Source organism: Tiliqua scincoides, unplaced genomic scaffold (genome assembly GCF_035046505.1).
Source record: "Tiliqua scincoides isolate rTilSci1 unplaced genomic scaffold, rTilSci1.hap2 HAP2_SCAFFOLD_75, whole genome shotgun sequence".
NCBI classification, from domain to species: domain Eukaryota; kingdom Metazoa; phylum Chordata; class Lepidosauria; order Squamata; family Scincidae; genus Tiliqua; species Tiliqua scincoides.
Genome location: NW_027101656.1, coordinates 3,004 through 21,348, shown reverse-complemented (window position 1 = coordinate 21,348; position 18,345 = coordinate 3,004). Strand labels below are relative to the sequence as shown.

Here is an 18,345-nt window from a genome sequence, read left to right as displayed (position 1 = left end):
CCCATCATGCCATATACCGTTGGATGTGGAATTTCCAGTGGAATGCAATACAAAAAACCAGATTGAAATATCTCCTTTCCATCAAACGTTATAGCAAAAAAAAATCAGAAACCAAAAAATGCATTGAACCCTATGGAAAATGAAAGCCATATCATGCGTTTACTCGTGAGTAGGCGAACGTGCCATAGTTAGTTGGAAAGGGAAGGCTGAAAGGAATCCAATGACACCAGAATGGTTCCTATCCATAGAAAGCAGCCCCCCCAAAACACCCAAGAAGGAAGTCCCTCCCTACAAGCAGATGAATGTATTGAGCCCTATGGAAAGCGAAAGTAAGCCACACGGTCACGTTTACTCGAGGGTAAGCAAATGTGCCTTGGCTCTTGGTCAAGTCAGGCAAAGGGGAATGCAAGGCTAGCTGCATGGTCCCCATCTGTTGAAAATGGAGCTCAACAAATGCTCCATTAGGCAGCCCCCGCCCCCAGAATAAATCAGAGGCTTGAGCTGGTAAGGTGGGCACTGGGGAGGGCTGAAAATCTTACTGATTTATTTGTGGGGGGCTGTTATTGCAGGCAGCATCCCCCCAAAAGAATAAACCAGAGGCTTGAGCTGGTAAGGTGGGCACTGGGGAGGGCTGAAAATCTCACTGCTTTATCTGTGTGTGTGTGGGGGGGGGCGGGTTATTGCAGGCAGGCTACAGAGAAAATTCACTTGGTGAAACAGGGCTGGCTTCCCCTTATTTATCTGTTTTTCTTTAATTTAATTAGTATTTATAATTATTTTATTTTGCTTGATGGTGCCACTTCTAGCCATGACATCACTTCCGGTGGTTCCTGGACAGATTGTCATTCTAAAAAGTGGGTCCCAGTGTTAAAAGTTTGAGAACTACTGCCTTAACTCAAAACAGGCCAATGAAACATTGGGAGGGGGGGGGTGACACCCTAGTGACCAAAATTCTGGAAATCGTGGCTTTTAGGAATAATACCATCATGTTATATACCATTTGAGGCAGAATTTCATCCATTACTTGTGGGGAAATATTCACTGCATTTATTTTCTGGTCATTATTGTTATTCATTCCATGTCATGACTATTACTATCTCTGTTTCACCTACCTCACAGGGTTGTTGTGAGGACAAAATAAGGGGAGGAACCATGTACACCACCCTGAGCTGTTTAGAGGAAGGGTGGTATAAAAAGTGAATTAATTAATTAATTAATATAATTACTAATTAATTAATAAATACTTAATAATTATTTACTTAATTACTTAATTAATTAATTAAGTCATATGGAATGACAAAAATTTATGGGCCCCGGGTGTCAAATGACCTAGCTACGCTTCTGCCTTGCCTGTAGCTAGTCTTCTAGTAACTTCCAGCTACAGCCCTTCTGCCACAGATCAAACCACCAAGCACATCTCATTTCTTTCTATTAATTCCCTTCACTTCTCCTTCTTGCACTCCTAAAACCTTCCCCTTTCCTCCTCCAGGTTCTTCTGGAAGCCCACTACATTACATCTCAGAACTGTAGTATTTTTGATAACTCAAAAATAGTATTGTGCAGACAAGCCCATAATAGGCAGCATTAATTCATTTTCTGGGCTTTGAATTCTGTTCTTGTTCCTTTTGCAGGTTCCGTGTCAACAAACAAGTTAGTACCTACTTCACTGACGAATTAAAGTTTCTCCCTGAAAATTATGACCCCAGCTCCAAGATGGAATATTTTGCACTAAATAGATCCTATGGGACTCACTTTGAAACAGAGTTTGACTTGGGAGTGCATGTAAGTCTTGTGACGCCCATTCCAATGTGTGTGGCAGTGCTGGAAGGCCTCAGCATCGCTCAGTTGAGCCTCTGCTTGGCAGTTGATGTGGGTATTTCTGTTGGTCTTGATGGATTGACCAAAAGTTCAGACTTCCAGCTGTGTAAAGAGAAGAAGCAGCAGCACACAAATGTCTTCCTTGGGTTAAGTGGAAGCAGTATGGAGATTTCGGGTGGTAGGATTCCTTCAACATCCCCCAAAGAGTGGCTGGAAAGTACAAAATCCAGGCCCTCCTTGCTTTTCTTCTCCCTAGAGCCACTCCATACTATGGTGAATAAGACTGACCCTCGGAGGGAGGGCTTGCGGCAGGCAGTGAGCGAGTACGTGAGAGAAAACACTCTCTGGAGGAACTGCACCCATTCCAGCCCAGCAGGATTCTGGCTTAGCACTAGTGACTTCTGTTCTTGTGAGTGTCCCGATAATAACTTCACCACCTCCACATGCTGCGCACCAAAGTGAGGTCTGGCCAAGCTGACAGTGACAATCAAACGTGCTGAACACTTGTGGGGGGACCGCATCACACGTTCCGACGGCTACGTCAGTGTGTCCTTCAAAAAGAGGTGGAAGTGCACACACACTGTGTGGAACAACAACAGCCCATCATGGAATGTCACCTTGGATTTTGGAGTTGTCCAGCTTGACAAGGATTTCAACAAGCTGGAAGTGGAAGTCTGGGATCAGGACTTTGGATGGAATGATAACCTTCTGGGACGGTGCAAGCTGACTGCGGAACCTGGGACACACGAGTCCAAAACCTGCTATTTGAATGACGGGCAAATATATTTCAAATACCGCTTGGTCTGTGGTCACAACCTGGTTGGTTCTTCCTGCTGGGATTACTTTGAGCTATGGCCTTACACTGATCCATATCATGATTATTATCATTATTAAGTATATCTGTATACTGCTTTCTGTCAAATACTAAATCTCAAACCAGATTTAAAGCTAAACAATAAATTAAACAAATACATGAACTACGACCATTTCATGTCAGAATGAAAGGGCAAAGCAGTCACTGAGAAGCAAAAGGCTCCCTGATGAAGGAGCCACTGGAAGGTTTCAAGAATGACAGACATCAGTCATTTCCATGAGTGCGCAACCAACCTTCTTCCTCATTAGCCACTGTTTAATTTGCCAAAATTGCCGGTCAGAGATTCATCTCCCAAAGTTTATGGGACATAATACATTTTCTTACACCCCAATTCCATCCCCTGCCAGCAGTGCTAATGCAGCTGCACCAAAAAGACATGTGCTGCATCCAGCTGTGGGGGACACTCCAAGGGCAAATTGAAGGTAAATATAAAACATGTTTATATACCTTTAAGTAAGCCCTGGGGCTACCTATGGGCCACCACTTTTGATGTATGTGATGGAGATGAGGGGGTCCACCCTGGGCAGTGAGCAGCTGAGCAGTCAACCATCCAGCTCCACTCTCCCCAGCAGGGATGCCCACTTCCCTCACATGTCCACATACAGCCGTGAGTGCTTGGCAGTTCTGCCAAAGTTCCTTCTTTATAACTGAGTTTCAAGTGCAATCTTCCTGCACCCAGCCAGTAACACAAACAACCCATTATGCAATAAAAGATATTAATTTTAAGACGAAGTTATTACATCAGGAGCTGTGTCACTCCCCTGCCAAGGTGATGAGCTATCCAAGGATATGCTCTGGGAAATAAGTATCACAGAAGCAGAAAACATAACAAAGCTATCTCTTTTAGGGCACAATCCTAACCAGGTCTACTCAGAAGTCCTCTATTGTTCAATGGGGCTTACTCTCAGGAAAGTGTGGTTAGGATTGCTGTTGGGGCTATGCAGTGTGCAGAGCCCGCAGAGGATGTAGTGCAGTGAACTGCTGGCACCCAAAGCGACCCAAGATAGTGATGAGATGGAATGAAAAACACGAGCCAGGCAGATGTCCACCACCAAGCTGTCTTTACATATGATACAAACAGCCAGTCTCACCAGTAGTGTAAAAGCAAGCACAGTTCTTCAGATACTCCGACACAGATTCACGCTCTTCCAAGCTCCTTCCAACGACCCACACGGGTAGTGAAGTGAAGTAGTGCAGAAGCACTGGGCCTTGAAATGCTGTGGCATACGTGGCAATCTGGCAAGCACACTTACTTCTGCGCATACTCTGAGCAGGCCCTGGTCAGGGGCTAAGAACATGATACCCAGTAAACAAGCATGAGGTAGCATAATAGCATAAGAGTTAGTGTTAAGACCTTAGGAATGTTGTTGCCAGTTAAGGATGCTGTTATCAGTAACTGTCAGTAACCTCTGTATTGCTTCACGCGAAAAGCCAATAAAAGCAAGGATGCTGGCTCAGACAAGCAGCTTTCTCTCCTTCATACATCAAGCAATGTGACTCTGACTCTTCATTGCTTCCTGTTCATTGCTACAGGTAGGCTCTGGCAGCCTCTTTTATACCTCTCCTGACCAATCGGGTAAGGGATGACCTCATTCCCATTATCTCATCTTCTTGTGACTTGTTACATCATCCTTCCAGGATGCACTAGCCCCTCTTCCATAGACTTGCACTGGGGCTGCAAAATCACTGTGACTCAGCACATTTCTCCGGTCACCATTGGTCAGTCCAGGGTCACATGGCACACTTTTCTTTTGCCTTACTTTAGCCTTGGGCTTCCATCTAGATACAGGCCCCAGGCTTTCAGGACTTGCCATGCTCAGGCAGTAAATTTCTCCTGGTCGTGCCAAAATATCTTGACAATTGCAGCCTTACTCTACTTAAATTAAACCCTCCCTTCCCAAGATCTTACATTGTCTGGTCTGGTGTCTGAGGGCCCAATCCTATTCAACTTTTCAGCACCGGTGCAGCCACAGCGCTGCCTCAGGTAAGGAAACAAATGATCCCCTACTTGAGGAGGCCTCTGTGACTAACTCACCACCACAGGATGCAGTGCATACCCCACTGGTATGGCTGCACCGGCACTGGAAAATTGGATAGGATTGGGCTGTGAGAGATAGAGCCTTTGGCATTTTCTACCGTGCTTCATTAAAGACTAGCTGATATTTATAGCCATAGACCCAGGAATTTCTGCAACATGAAAGGGGGTCCTCTGCTTTGGTTGTGTCAGGGGAAAATGCAAGATCTTTGTCCCAGTAAAATGTTTAGACACTAATCTTTTAGGGGGCTTAGAACGAGGGGATTTCCTCTCCAACTTATGGGCTTCTATCTCCCAGAATTATATCCTATCACCCTGTTTCATTAGTCCATTCTCCCAGCTGGCCCACTGGTTGCAGTGGGCAGTGGTTGCAGTGGGCAGCAGCACTGCATTGTGCAGGATGGCTGAGGATAGGATTGAGCCCTAGTGTGCCTCTGGGTGGATTATTTCCTGCTGATAGCCTAATTCTGCTTCTTAGCCACTTGGTGCCATTTGCCTTCCTTTTGGTTGGAGGCTTCCCTCCCTGCTGTCCCAATCCTAATCCCTTTCTTTGCCTTAATAGTCACACACCGCACTGGCCATGCAAGTCTCCCCCACCCACTCCAACACACTCCCCTTCACTTGTCATGCCTTCTCAGGAGCAAGCGCCTTTGATTTCTGTCCTGCTGAGATCCCTTTCTTTTAAAACCTGTTTTTTAGAGAGAAGAATTGATTGATTCCTCAAAATCCACCCTTGTTTCTCTCGTTGTACCTGAAATACAGGAAGGTGGCCTGCTGTGTGCTGGAATTGGTAGTTGCCCTGTCCCAAAGTCTTTGGTTCTCTTTATGGGGGAGGGGCCTGTTTGTGGCAATCTTTTTAAAAACTCAGGACAGGGTTTCTTTTGGAAGTCTAATTTGAAGTTGCTTCTAGGGAACCATCCCAAAGACTTCAGGTGCCACAGGATCTGGAAGGCTTTTGATTATTATTATTTTTAAAGTCTATTCAGATTTTACCCAACTGCTTTGTAGGACCAGCAGCTGAGAAAGGGTGTGATCAGCACTGATACCTGCTCTGGCTCTGTTTCCACTTTTGCCCAAATGGTCTGGGAGCAGAGGATCCTGGGAGTCTGTCCTCTCATGGATTGAGATCTGGTTGGAGGCCAGGAAGCAGAGAGTGGGTGTCAATGGGCAATTTTCACAATGGAGAGAGGTGAAAAGCGGTGTGCCCCAAGGATCGGTCCTGGGACCAGTGCTTTTCAACCTCTTCATAAATGACCTGGAGACAGGGTTGAGCAGTGAAGTGGCTAAGTTTGCAGATGACACCAAACTTTTCCAAGTGGTGAAGACCAGAAGTGATTGTGAGGAGCTCCAGAAGGATCTCTCCAGACTGGCAGAATGGGCAGCAAAATGGCAGATGCGCTTCAATGTCAGTAAGTGTAAAGTCATGCACATTGGTGCAAAAAATCAAAACTTTAGATATAGGCTGATGGGTTCTGAGCTGTCTGTGACAGATCAGGAGAGAGATCTTGGGGTGGTGGTGGACAGGTCGATGAAAGTATCGACCCAATGTGCGGCGGTTGTGAAGAAGGCCAATTCTATGCTTGGGATCATTAGGAAGGGTATTGAGAACAAAACGGCTAGTATTATAATGCTGTTGTACAAATCTATGGTAAGGCCACACCTGGAGTATTGTGTCCAGTTCTGGTCGCCGCATCTCAAAAAAGACATAGTGGACATGGAAAAGGTGCAAAAGAGAGCGACTAAGATGATTACGGGGCTGGGGCACCTTTCTTATGAGGAAAGGCTACAGCGTTTGGGCCTCTTCAGCCTAGAAAAGTGGCACCTGAAGGGGGACATGATTGAGACATACAAAATTATGCAGGGAATGGACAGAGTGGATAGGGAATATGCTCTTTACACTCTCACATAATACCAGAACCAGGGCAAATCCACTAAAATTGAGTGTTGGGTGGGTTAGGACAGACAAAAGAAAATATTTCTTTACTCAGCGTGTGGTCTGGTCTGTGGAACTCCTTGCCACAGGATGCGGTGCTGGCATCTAGCCTAGATGCCTTTAAAAGGGGATTGGACAAGCTTCTGGAGGAAAAATCCTTTATGTGGTACAAGCCATGATGTGTATGCGCAACCTCCTGATTTTAGAAATGGGTTATGTCAGAATGCCAGATGCAAGGGAGGGCACCAGGATGAGGTCTCTTGTTATCTGGTGTGCTCCCTGGGGCATTAGGTGGGCCGCTGTGAGATACAGGACAAGATGGGCCTATGGCCTGATCCAGTGGGGCTGTTCTTATTGTCTTATGTGGCTCCACTTTTGATGATGAGGCAGGCGGTGGTGATGCTGATCGGGGTGGAGGATGGGCCCCCCTTGGATGCCATGTAATTTTCAGCCAGGCCTCTTGGATAGCAAAGCAAAAGAATATGATTTGCAGATTAGCAGAAACTGTAAATCTTTGGGAAATGTGAGTATTTATCCTATAATTATCAAAATCACTACAATTGAACTTGGCTTCTTCTGGGATTGTTCCTGAACAGCTGCAAGCTGCTTAATGAATTAGCAAGACAAACTAGACAGTTTGTTTCCCTCAACAGCTTTTGCTCCGTGACATTCAGGGAATAAAGACTGTGTATAAAGACTCCTGTCAGGCCAACGTGTGCCACAGAGATAGGACAGGTTAGACTGAGCCGGGCAGGGCTTTGTTAGATGGAATCATGAAACTCCTTCAACCCTTACACTAAAATCTCCACTTGATATCTTTGTGTTGCTAAAGGCTGCTCAGTTCTCTGTGGCTGTTTCTTCTCTATAGCTTCGATCACAACAGATGTTATTCATAATCACACTGGCAGGCGTATAGGTGACAATGCAGATATGCTGCTGGGGTTTGGGCTGAACAGTGTTGGTATTCAGAGTGAATTTGAACTTACTTCTCCTCTGCCTCTTGCTGCCTGGTATTTTCAGCAAGAATTTGAACTCCATGTGCAGCAGGCAGTCTAAAAGTCAACATAATTTTCCTATTTCTGCAGATTACATGATCCTTGGGGGATTTGTATCCATTCTATTGGTTGACATGACTGTACCCAACTATATGGTACAACCAGACTCTACTGTAAAGGGATTGTATGTACTTTTGTTGATTGAAGTCCTCTGGTAGTGTGGTTAGCCTGATTAGTTTGATCTACGTAATTTATGCAAATCAAACCTAGAATATTGATGAGGAACACTTCAGATATACAAGTACATCATTTGGGGACTACAGCATGGAAATGGCTTATGACAAATTTAAGATGATGACCAGCTATTGAATATCCTGTTAAGCTCAAGGCTTTGCAATGGGGTTGATTCACATATTTATGGCCAAATCCCATTGGGCCTCACCGCCAGTGGAATCTGCACTCTGCTGGCAATGACTGCTGAAAAATGGCTGTAAGGCATGTTCCAGCAGTGCGTTGAGTAGCACGCTGCCCAAGCATTGGTGGGAAGTCACAAAAGCATGCACTGTTTCAATGTGGCTGCAGCAGTGGGAGGGGTAAGGATAGGACTGGGCTGTTAGCCACTGGTTCCTTTTACAAGTCAGCTAGAATTTATGGATGTGAAATGTGCTTGTTTCTCTGAGCTAATGATGTAAAATTACATGAAAATTTCCTTGTAGTTTAATTCCTAGAAACTATCAACATGTCCTTGCCTTCCTCTTTGCCATTGAGGAGATCAACAGGAACTACAATCTTTTATCTAATACCTCCCTAGGATTCAAACTCTATAACAATAATTTCAGTGTAATGAGAGCCTACACAAATACTTTGGATCTCCTCTTCACACAAACGGGGAAATCTCTAAATTACAACTGTGATAAGGAGAAGAAGCTAATTGTTGTCATTGGTGGACTCACCTCCGAAAATTCTGTCCATATGGCCAACATCTTAAATGTTTACAAGATTCCACAGGTATGATATTCCTAGGAAGGAACAGCTGTAGCCACAGAGAAATTGAGAAGTATCCTCCAGGACCTTACTAGTGTATTTCTCAATATTTGTGAGCCTGAAAAAGCATTATTCAGAGTATAGAGCCGTATCCCATTTTCAGCTCACAGTTATTATGGGTTTCTTGAAGAGACAGGGCCCCAATCCTCCCTATCTGAGAAAGAATATTCTGTTCATTAAAAATGTGCTGGGGAATGCATTCTCTTTTTCAACATTTGTTCTTTCCCCTTTTAGCTTAGTTACACCTCGTTTGGCCCTGTGTTGAGTTACAAAGCTTGGTTCCCTTTTTTGTTTCGGATGATTCCAAATGAAAATCCTCAATCTGCAGGGATTGTTCAGCTTCTTAAGCATTTTGGATGGAGTTGGATTGGCCTCCTTGTATCAGATGATGAGAGTGGAGAAAAATTCCTTCTTGCTCTGAAACCAAAGCTCCTCCAGAACAACATCTGTATTGCTTTCACACAAATGATTTCACCACTAAGGAGTTACTCATTTCTTTCCAGAAGCAAAACCCTTGGAAGGATAGCTCATACCATTAGGATTTCAAAGAGAAACAACATCATTCTTGTCTATGGGGACGGTCAGTCAATGAATGGATTGCGAGTAATTCTAGTACATTATGAAATTCGTTCTATGTTTCCATTGGAAAGGGTTTGGATCATAACTTCTAGATGGGATTTCACTGCTGTACAGGATTCAGATAAATTCACACCAAAATCCCTCAATGGCACCCTGTCCTTCACTTTCCACACAAAGATGGTTCCAGGATTTCAGGACTTCCTTGAAAGCCTGAATCCCTATCAGTTTCAGATGTATTTTATCCATTGGTTTTGGGCCAGTGTTTTTCTCTGTTCATTTCCAATATATAGTATTTATGGGCCAAAGGGAAACTGTACAGGGGAGGAGAAGCTGACTAGTCTCCCCAGACCTGTGTTTGAAATGGGAATGTCTGGTCAGAGCTACGCTATATACAATGCTGTTTATGCTGTGGCACATGCTCTCCATGCCATGTCTCCACTGAGCCATAAACAGAAATTATCGGGCAATGGAGATGGGTGGAATCCTCTGAAACGTCAACCATGGCAGGTAAGTTGTATCCCCACCCCAGCTGTCTGTCTGCAGTAGTGATCTTAATGAGTTCATGCAGGCAGAGATCTCATGCTCCTTCTGCAAGTGTTGTAAGCTAGTGGAGGAGCACCTGACATTTGATCAAAACCTTTTAGGTATTTTCCCTGAAGTCTAAAGTCCTGCTGAGGATTGGAGGGCAAGTAGCCAACACCCATCTTTTCCTTGCTTCAAGGCAAGTTTTTAAAGGTCATGGGTTAGGGGAAAGGGGGAGGATGCAACATGAACAATTTGCTGATTTGCTCAAGCAGTACTGAGGACTTTTGTCTTATCCACTGGGAAGCCTTCACATCTTTGATTTCCTTCAGATTAAAGGAAGGATCCATAAAGTGGACTAACTCCAGTCCTTAGGAAAAGGCAATCATTTTGCAGTTTTAACACAGGATAAAATGGCAGAAAAAACCCAAAAAGCCATTTTGATTCCTTCACAACCACACAAATAAGAAAGGAGAGGAAAACTCCTGTAAGTGGAAAAAAAAAAAATGGATTTATTTGGCTCGATGCATTTTGAAGTACAGTGTCAAGGAAGGGCATTCACTTGTCTTTCACTTCAAGGTCTTGAAATATTTTGGAGAAAGTAAATCCAATGTTTGTGCCTCTTGGAGGTTTCCCCCTCCTACTTTCCTCTTCTCTGAGAAGTATTCATGCCTACATCAAAATTGATGCTGTGCTGGGCACACTGTGTCATGATACCTTTTTCGATTTTCTTGTTTTCACACTCAAGGAAGATTGTGTATTTTTATAACATTCTTAAAACACTCTCGGTTCAATCCTATGATCCACAAGATGCCAGAGCAGTGAAGGCCTTGAAGGCGTGACAGCCTCTCTGTGGGTTTACATAGTGTTGTTGCTGGTGCAACTGCCTGAAAGCTGTGCACTGCCAGCAGTGAGTTTCAGATTGGCCACCAGCAGGATTGTGCCAGCAGAAAGGTGGGAATTATGGGGTGGGGGGTTGGGGGTGGTCTGTTCCTCCTCTGACTCCATGAGCTGCTGAGTGAGTTATGAGATGGCCCATCCCTGAGGTCATCTGGGGGATCTTCCACTGTGTGCCAATCAACTGAAGCTAGCTTGATGGTGTCCCAGACCTAGAACTGCAGAAGTTCCCTTTTGAATCAATGACTTCACCCTCCTTTCAGCATCCTGGTGGATTCTAAAAACCTTTGTTTCTTTCCCACATTATTGGCTTAGCCTCTTTTTTTACTGTTTGATTTATAATTGAAAGCTGCTCCTGCTGTCATGCCTTTTAGTTGCTTTTTGTTGTGTGTTTTTTATTTATGTTTTGAAGGGCTCAATCCTATCCAACTTTCCAGTGCAGATGCAGTTGAAATGCAGCCCTGAGGTAATGGAACAAATGTTCCCTTACCTTGAGAAGACCTCCATGACTGCCCCCAACCAACACAGAATACAGCGCATGTCCCAATGGCATGGCTGCATCAGCGCTGGAAAGTTGGATAGGATTAGACCCTAAATATGTTGGGAGCCACTTTGGTAACCTGAGAAAGTGGGGTTTAATTCTCTTAAATATATTATCTTCCTGATAAGTGTTTTAGCATTTCTTCCTCGTAACAGCCCACTGCCAGGGACCATGGGACTTGTAGTCTATGATAAGTTGACTGCATTTTCAACATTTGATCCATGGTGCAAACATTTTCTCTTCTCACCTAGCTTCACAGTCTCCTGAGAAACATCCGCTTTAATAATAGTGCTGGGGAAGAAATATTTTTTGATGAGAACAGGGAATTGGCCTCAGGATTTGATATCATGAACACAGTCACATTCCCCAACAAAACCTTCCAGAGAGTCCAAGTTGGAAGGATAGACCCCAAGGCTCCTGCAGGCAGAGAATTCATCCTTGATGGAAGTGCCATTGTGTGGAACCACAAGTTTCAGCAGGTGTGTGGTGCGTGTGATTTAATAGATATGTGGTTTCTAGGCTCTTTGAAAACAAAGCCAGTGTATTCCTGCTAGCATTGGCTTTATACCATTGTGTCTGTCTCCTCTCTGGGCTACTTGTCATTAGTCATGTCAGATGAGCGTGCAACCTCTAGCATGGGATGCTCCACAGTAAAGCCACATGTTGTTCTTTTCACCACTGTTAGGAACTGGGGACATCCTGTATATAAAGCATCCACTCTAGTGCTGAGCTGTGGTCCCTCCCAGTCACCAGCTCTCTCAAAGTTGGGAGAGCCTTGACTGGGGTGGGATTAAAATATTGCTGTTTTGCCTTCCCATGCCCTCTGAGTGTAGCAGGAAGGCTAGCAAAAATATCATCACAAATAGGATTATAAAAGGAGAGGCAAAGCAAAGTTGGGCTTGTCATCTTGGGTGTCACTTCCTTGGTGATCTTTTCACCCAATTCCATCCAATGCAGCATTGCCTGATCCAGGAGTCTGATCCAGCAGGGCTCTTATGTTCTTATGACGTTTCAATGCACTGTAGGAAGAGGCCACTGAGAGACTAATCCTGTTCCCCACCACTGGTGATGCTGGAGCAGGCTTATGCTTCATCCAATTGGGGGGGGGGCAATCAGGAGGCCTGGGAGAAGTAAGGAAAAATTTTCTGATGCCTTACCACCTGATGGCCTATGGGTCTTGTCCGACCAATTCCACCTAGCTCACTGTCATAAGGCCCCTTATCATGGTACAAGAGTGGGGGTGCCATAATATTCTGCTGTGCCACAAATGGGCAGAGGAGCAGTAGGCATGGTGGTGGCACTACAGGCTCTGCCACTCTTGGTATGAAGGCAGCAGGGCCGGGGAGGGGGAGGACAGCGTGGTATTTGGAGCATGGAAGATGATGGCACAGAGGAGGTGGATCCCAGCAGCACCAGCGTCTCCTAGTACCCTGTCCCTCTTTTTCAACTGGTTCCTCACCTTTTTGCTCCTCTGACTTATGCCAGCCATTTCTACGCCTGCTGTTATATCTGTGTCAAAATGTTGAGTTCTCTTTTGTGTTTCTGACTTCGGCGTTTGTTTTTAAATTATGCTGTTGGCCACCTTGGGCCGCTTAAATGCAGTTTAGAAACCTGTGAACAAAGCCTGGTTCAATAAACGCAAAGTAGGAACAGAAATTCTGGAATTCAGGAACATCCTTCTGTGCAGAGATAGGCTCTTTGGCCCTGTGGACTGCTTCACAGGCCACCCTCTTCCATGGGTACCCTCTACCCTTCCCTCAATAGTAGCTAGATCTTCCTTTTCTTTGGTCTTGCCTCTATGAAGTCTCCGAGTCTGAAATCTTGATTTCCTGTATTCTTCCCTCACTGCTTTTAAGCTCACATTTTCTCTTCTTAATTCAACCCCTTCCTCAGATGAAGCTTTTTCTTCCTCAAAATGGATAGAAAGAAGGTTAACAGAGTTCAAGAATTATATAAGTGGAAATACAGAGCTGAAGAAGAAGAAGAAATAAAGATTTGTGAGGGCTATTATGAAGATTAATTCAACTGGAAGGAACCAAGGTGCCAAAGTATTCAGGCGCAATATTATACAATCCCTAGTAAGTGACCAAAGAGGCACAATTATAGTGGTGGCTCTCTTATTGTTTGTAGAGAGAGAACAACAGTCCCCTTCCTTCCTTTCTTCCTTTCTTCCTTCCATCCTTCCTTCCTTCCTTCCTAGTACAGTGTCACACCAAGTGCCGATAGCTGGTCTCTCTTGTGCCACTTTTAGACTGAGGTCCCCTCTGGAATAGGGAACCATCTTCTCATTTATTTTCTGCCCAATCCTATCAGGGCATTAAGTGGATAGATCTCACAATCTTTGTTGGCCACTCCAGGAAGGCCCACAGCAGCAGTGGCAATCTGCTGAACCTCAGCTGGCACAGCTAGGTTGAAGGTGGAAGCAGTTCAAAGGAGAATAGGGCAGTGATTCAGCTGGACGGAAGGCAGGCTGGGTGGATGATCTGGGTGGCTGCTGTCCACAAGATCTAGAGCTGCCAGGCCAGGTCTGACACACCTACTGGATTTATGCTAGTGAAATTAGCTGGCATGGATCCGAGTAAGCCCATGGTGGCCCAGGGAGTGGCTGAGCAGGCAAGTAAAATGTTGCCTTACTTATGTCTCTGTTTCTGCCTGGGATGCAGCAGACTGCTTTACTGAATGGGATAGGCAGGTGGATAATATTTGCTTGGATCCCCTGTTATGACTTGTCCTGAGGAACATAGAAGTGAGGAGAAAACATCTTATTTCATTACTATAATTCTTCTTTATGGTTCTCTTAGCTGCTGCCCATTTCCACCTGTGTCGAGAGCTGCCATATTGGATACAGCAGGGTTGTCCTGCAGGGGAAACAGATTTGTTGCTATGATTGCGCACAGTGTCCCGAAGGGAGGATTTCAACACAGATTGGTAAGACAAAGTATGCAGGCTACCCACTGGCACCAAATACCTAATATTTTGGTAGTCTAGTCCTATCACTTCTTAAAAAAGTGTATTAAAGCAGTATTTTCTCAACGTTTGTCCTCTGCTGCACCACTTCACATGGTCCACCTACTTGAAGTACCACCGGAAGCAACTGGCAGTGACATTATTGCCAGTTACGTCTTCGTTGGGAGACCAGATAATAAATAAATAAAAAGAAGGTGTGCACTTTGACTGACAAGCAAATGAAATTTGGCATCCTTAATACCAGCTCACATGGAGACTGGCAGTTGGCAGAGAAACAGTTATATATTTTTCAATGAGGATAGATCTTATTAAAAAATGTGTATTTTGGAAATATGGAGACCTTGCTTATGAATTTCAGATGCAGATCAATGTGAGAAGTGCCCAGAAGATCAATACCCCAATGAGAAGCATGATCAATGCATCCCCAAAAGCATCACATACTTATCCTATGGAGAACCCCTGGGAGCTGTTTTTACTTCCTTTGCCCTCTTCTTCTCCTTGACCACCATGCTGGTGATGGGGAGCTTCATTCTGCACCGGAACACCTCCATTGTCAGGGCCAACAACTGCAACATCACCTGTGCCCTGCTGTCCTCTCTGCTGCTTGGTTTTCTATGCTCCTTCCTCTTCATTGGCAAACCAGGAAATATAACTTGCCATCTCCGGCAAGCAACCTTTGGGATCATCTTTTCTTTGGCAGTGTCTTGTGTGTTGGGCAAAACCGTCACTGTGGTTGTGGCCTTTATGGCTACCAAGCCAGGAAACAGGATGAGGAGATGGGTAGGGAAGAGGCTGGCAGTGCAAGTGATTGTTGTCTCATCCCTTTTTCAAGTGGGCATCTGTGTTGTATGGATGGCAACCTGCCCGCCTTTCCTAGAATATGACATGCAGTCCCAGACGGATCAGATCATAGTGCAGTGCAATGAAGGATCAGATATCCTGTTTTACTCAGTGCTGGGCTACATGGGCTTCCTGGCCATCGTCAGTTTCACTGTGGCCTTCCTGGCACGAAACCTGCCTGATACGTTCAATGAAGCCAAGCTGATCACCTTCAGTATGATGGTATTTTGCAGTGTGTGGGTGTCCTTTGTCCCAACCTACCTGAGCACCAAGGGGAAGTACATGGTGGCCGTGGAGGTCTTCTCCATCTTGACCTCTTGTTTAGGATTGTTGGGGTGCATCTTCCTCCCCAAATGCTACATAATAGTACTGAGACCTGATCTGAACACCAGAGAGCAGTTAGTAAGGAAAAAGAATAGTGGCACTTAGCTTCTCCGTTGTCTTTCTTCTTGTGTCTTTTCCTGCTCTTTGGGGAGTTCAGAAGATATTTTAAAGTCTGAACTATCCCAGTGCATTAACTGACAGGGATGAGCATGGCGCAGTCACCTTCTGACCCATTGTTTCGTTTCTCCTGCTTGTAAATCTCCATCATGGTATCTTAATGTGCATCTTTAATGAAAATAATTGAAGATATGCATTCTTTGATGATGGTGGTGGTGGTGGAGATTGGACTACCTGCAGGAGGTATTTTTTACTTACCCCCTGGTAGGCTGACCAATTGCCCATGGGTCTCTGTGAACATATGCCAGAAATTTTGCTGGGGTACGTCTGAGGAGAGAAAGGGAGTGGACAGACCAAAACATTAGGGATAGGATCTGGTGTGCATGACAGCCGCTGAGAACTTCACTTTCTGGCCCGCTTCCCATCCCCTGCCCGACCTTTCTCAGAATGGCCACAAGCCTCCTCCTCCCCTCCCCTGTTGGCACCTGTGGAGCTCCCCAAAGCTGCTGGAGCACATGCTGTACCTCTTGCCATTTGCTCCAGCAGCCCAGAAATGTGTGACAACAGCCTGGCTTTTGCGCTGCTGGGACGTGAGCTGTGCTGCTGGACGGAACCCAAGTTCCGGCAGGGCAGGATGACAGTAGGATTCATCCCTAAGTTAAATGATTTAATTCACATCACTGAGAGGATAAGAAGGCAGCACTCTGGTGGCATAATAATAAGTGCCGACATACTATATTCTCTTGAGAATTCTAAATCCTGAAGGCTTCTGACTCCCCTGCCTAACTCTGCTTATGCCCAGTGAACTCTTAGAAACATTTGAAGACTGCACTCATACACACTGTAGTAGATACAATCACATTTAGGCTTTGGAGACACATATTTCTTCTTCTAGGTTGCTCCCACTTCATGCCACATTCCTCTCACTTCCAACCCTGCTTAAACTTTCAGCTGGTTAGGGTAGAAAACGAACGAGAATTGTAGTCAGAGCGTGCATGGTCAAAAGTACCCTAGAAACCTAAATTTATACTAATTTTTTGACTCAGTAGGTGTAAAGTGCATAGGCCCAGTATATGGAAGTTTTTTATAACCATAAATTCGTACTCATACAATCTATACTCATACATTGAGTGCATTTATCTCATTGCCATTTGAATAATGTATGCACTACATACCATGTTCAACAATCAACTGCTGTGAATCCTTGGATACCATGCTTCTATATGTTGCTGCAGCTACAATTAAGATAAGAATCTTTGGAATAGCATATTTCTTCTGACAAGTTGCTTGAGACCCTCTTTAACCTCCCTGTTTCTGAGAGAGTAGACGATTGGATTGACCACAGGGGGTACCACTGAATATAGGAGAGAAATCATCTTGTCTTCATCCAGAGAGTAGATGGAAGCAGGCCTAGTAAATGTGTAGATGATGGTGGAAAAATAAAAGGTGACTACGAGGAGGTGGGAAGAACAGGTGGAAAAGGCTTTCTTCTTACCTTCGGTGGAACGAATTCCAAAAATAGTTCTTAGACTAAACCCATAGGATGTCAGTGTCAGTGCGCAGCTACCTATTGCAATCAGTACATCAGACACAAAAACCATGGTTTCATTGAGACTGGTTTCTGAACAAGAAAGCATGAGCAAAGGGGGCAGGTTGCAAAAGAAATGGTTCACAATGTTGGAGTCACAGAAGGAGAGTTGATGCACAAGACCAGTATGAACGGCAGAATTGGCCATCCCACCCACCCACACTCCCACACTTATAGCCACACACACCTCTTTTCTCATGATGACCGTGTACCTCAAAGGGTGACAGATGGCTGCATATCGATCGAAAGCCATAAAGGAGAGAAGGACTATCTCTGTCCCCAAAGCCCAGATGAAAAGGTAGACTTGTGTGATGCAGCCCCGAAAAGTGATAGCCCTGTGGTGGACCAGTTGCGTCCGCAGCATTTTTGGAGTCATAATGGATATGCAGAATAAATTCACTAAAGACAGGTTGACCAGTAGGAAGTACATTGGGGTGCGGAGTTTCCTGCAGGTGCTTATGGTGATGAGGAGAAGGAGGTTGAAAGTCAAAGCTACTGCATAGATGGTGGTGAACAGCCAGAAGATAAGCCCTTGCCATTCAGGGTCACTGCTTAGCCCAACCAGGATGAACTCCGAAACAGCCGATTGGGTCTTCATTGAGGTGCTTCTGATAGCACTACCCCCGAGGCCAAACCTGAGTCATAGAGACTGCAGTTATTATTTGGTTGAGAATATTCACTAGCTCCCATTTAGCAAGATTTCTCAATGAGGGCGAAAGGACCCCATGATAAAAATTGTGTTTTGTTTTCAGGTTTTTTTTTTTTTTTATAAAAACAAAGGTCAGAAGAATTATAGGAAAGGAGGGTATGCATAGGTTATAAGCTGGGCTTCTTATGGTTTGAGCTGCTTCTTCCCAACTCCCTGGGGTCTCCACTTCATTCAGTCCAATACTATCTTGCACTGGAACAGGCAGGCTGGCGGGCCTGCACTGTATCCTGTATAAGGTTCAGGCAGTTTGTGGCTCAGCCCGACACAAGGGGAGGATTCTCCCCTTATACTGGAGCGAGCCACTGCAGCCCCAATGGGATACTTGGATCTGTGCCACTGAAATTTTTGGCACAAATCCGAGCAGACTGGGACTGACCTGGGCTGCCTGGGAACAGGGTAAGGATCTGACACAAGTGCTGGTTCCTTGCCCTGCCTTCCACTCCCTGCCTACCCCTGGAAACGCTCACCACCTACCCTGGAACGCCACCCTCCCACCTTTTTCTTGTCCTCCCCACACCCCCTCGACCCCTATGCTGGCCAAGCTTGACCAGCGCAAATTCAC

General features: G+C 45.1%; 1 protein-coding gene across 1 annotated transcript; it reads right to left on the bottom strand.

Moving 5' to 3' along the window:
- Window positions 1-16,727: 16,727 nt before the first annotated feature.
- On the bottom strand, window positions 16,728-17,672 carry LOC136636056 (olfactory receptor 13G1-like). The gene has a single exon (XM_066611081.1). The coding sequence runs from the start codon at window positions 17,670-17,672 to the stop codon at window positions 16,728-16,730; it is 945 nt and encodes a 314-aa protein (XP_066467178.1).
- Between the last annotated feature and the right edge of the window lie 673 nt (window positions 17,673-18,345).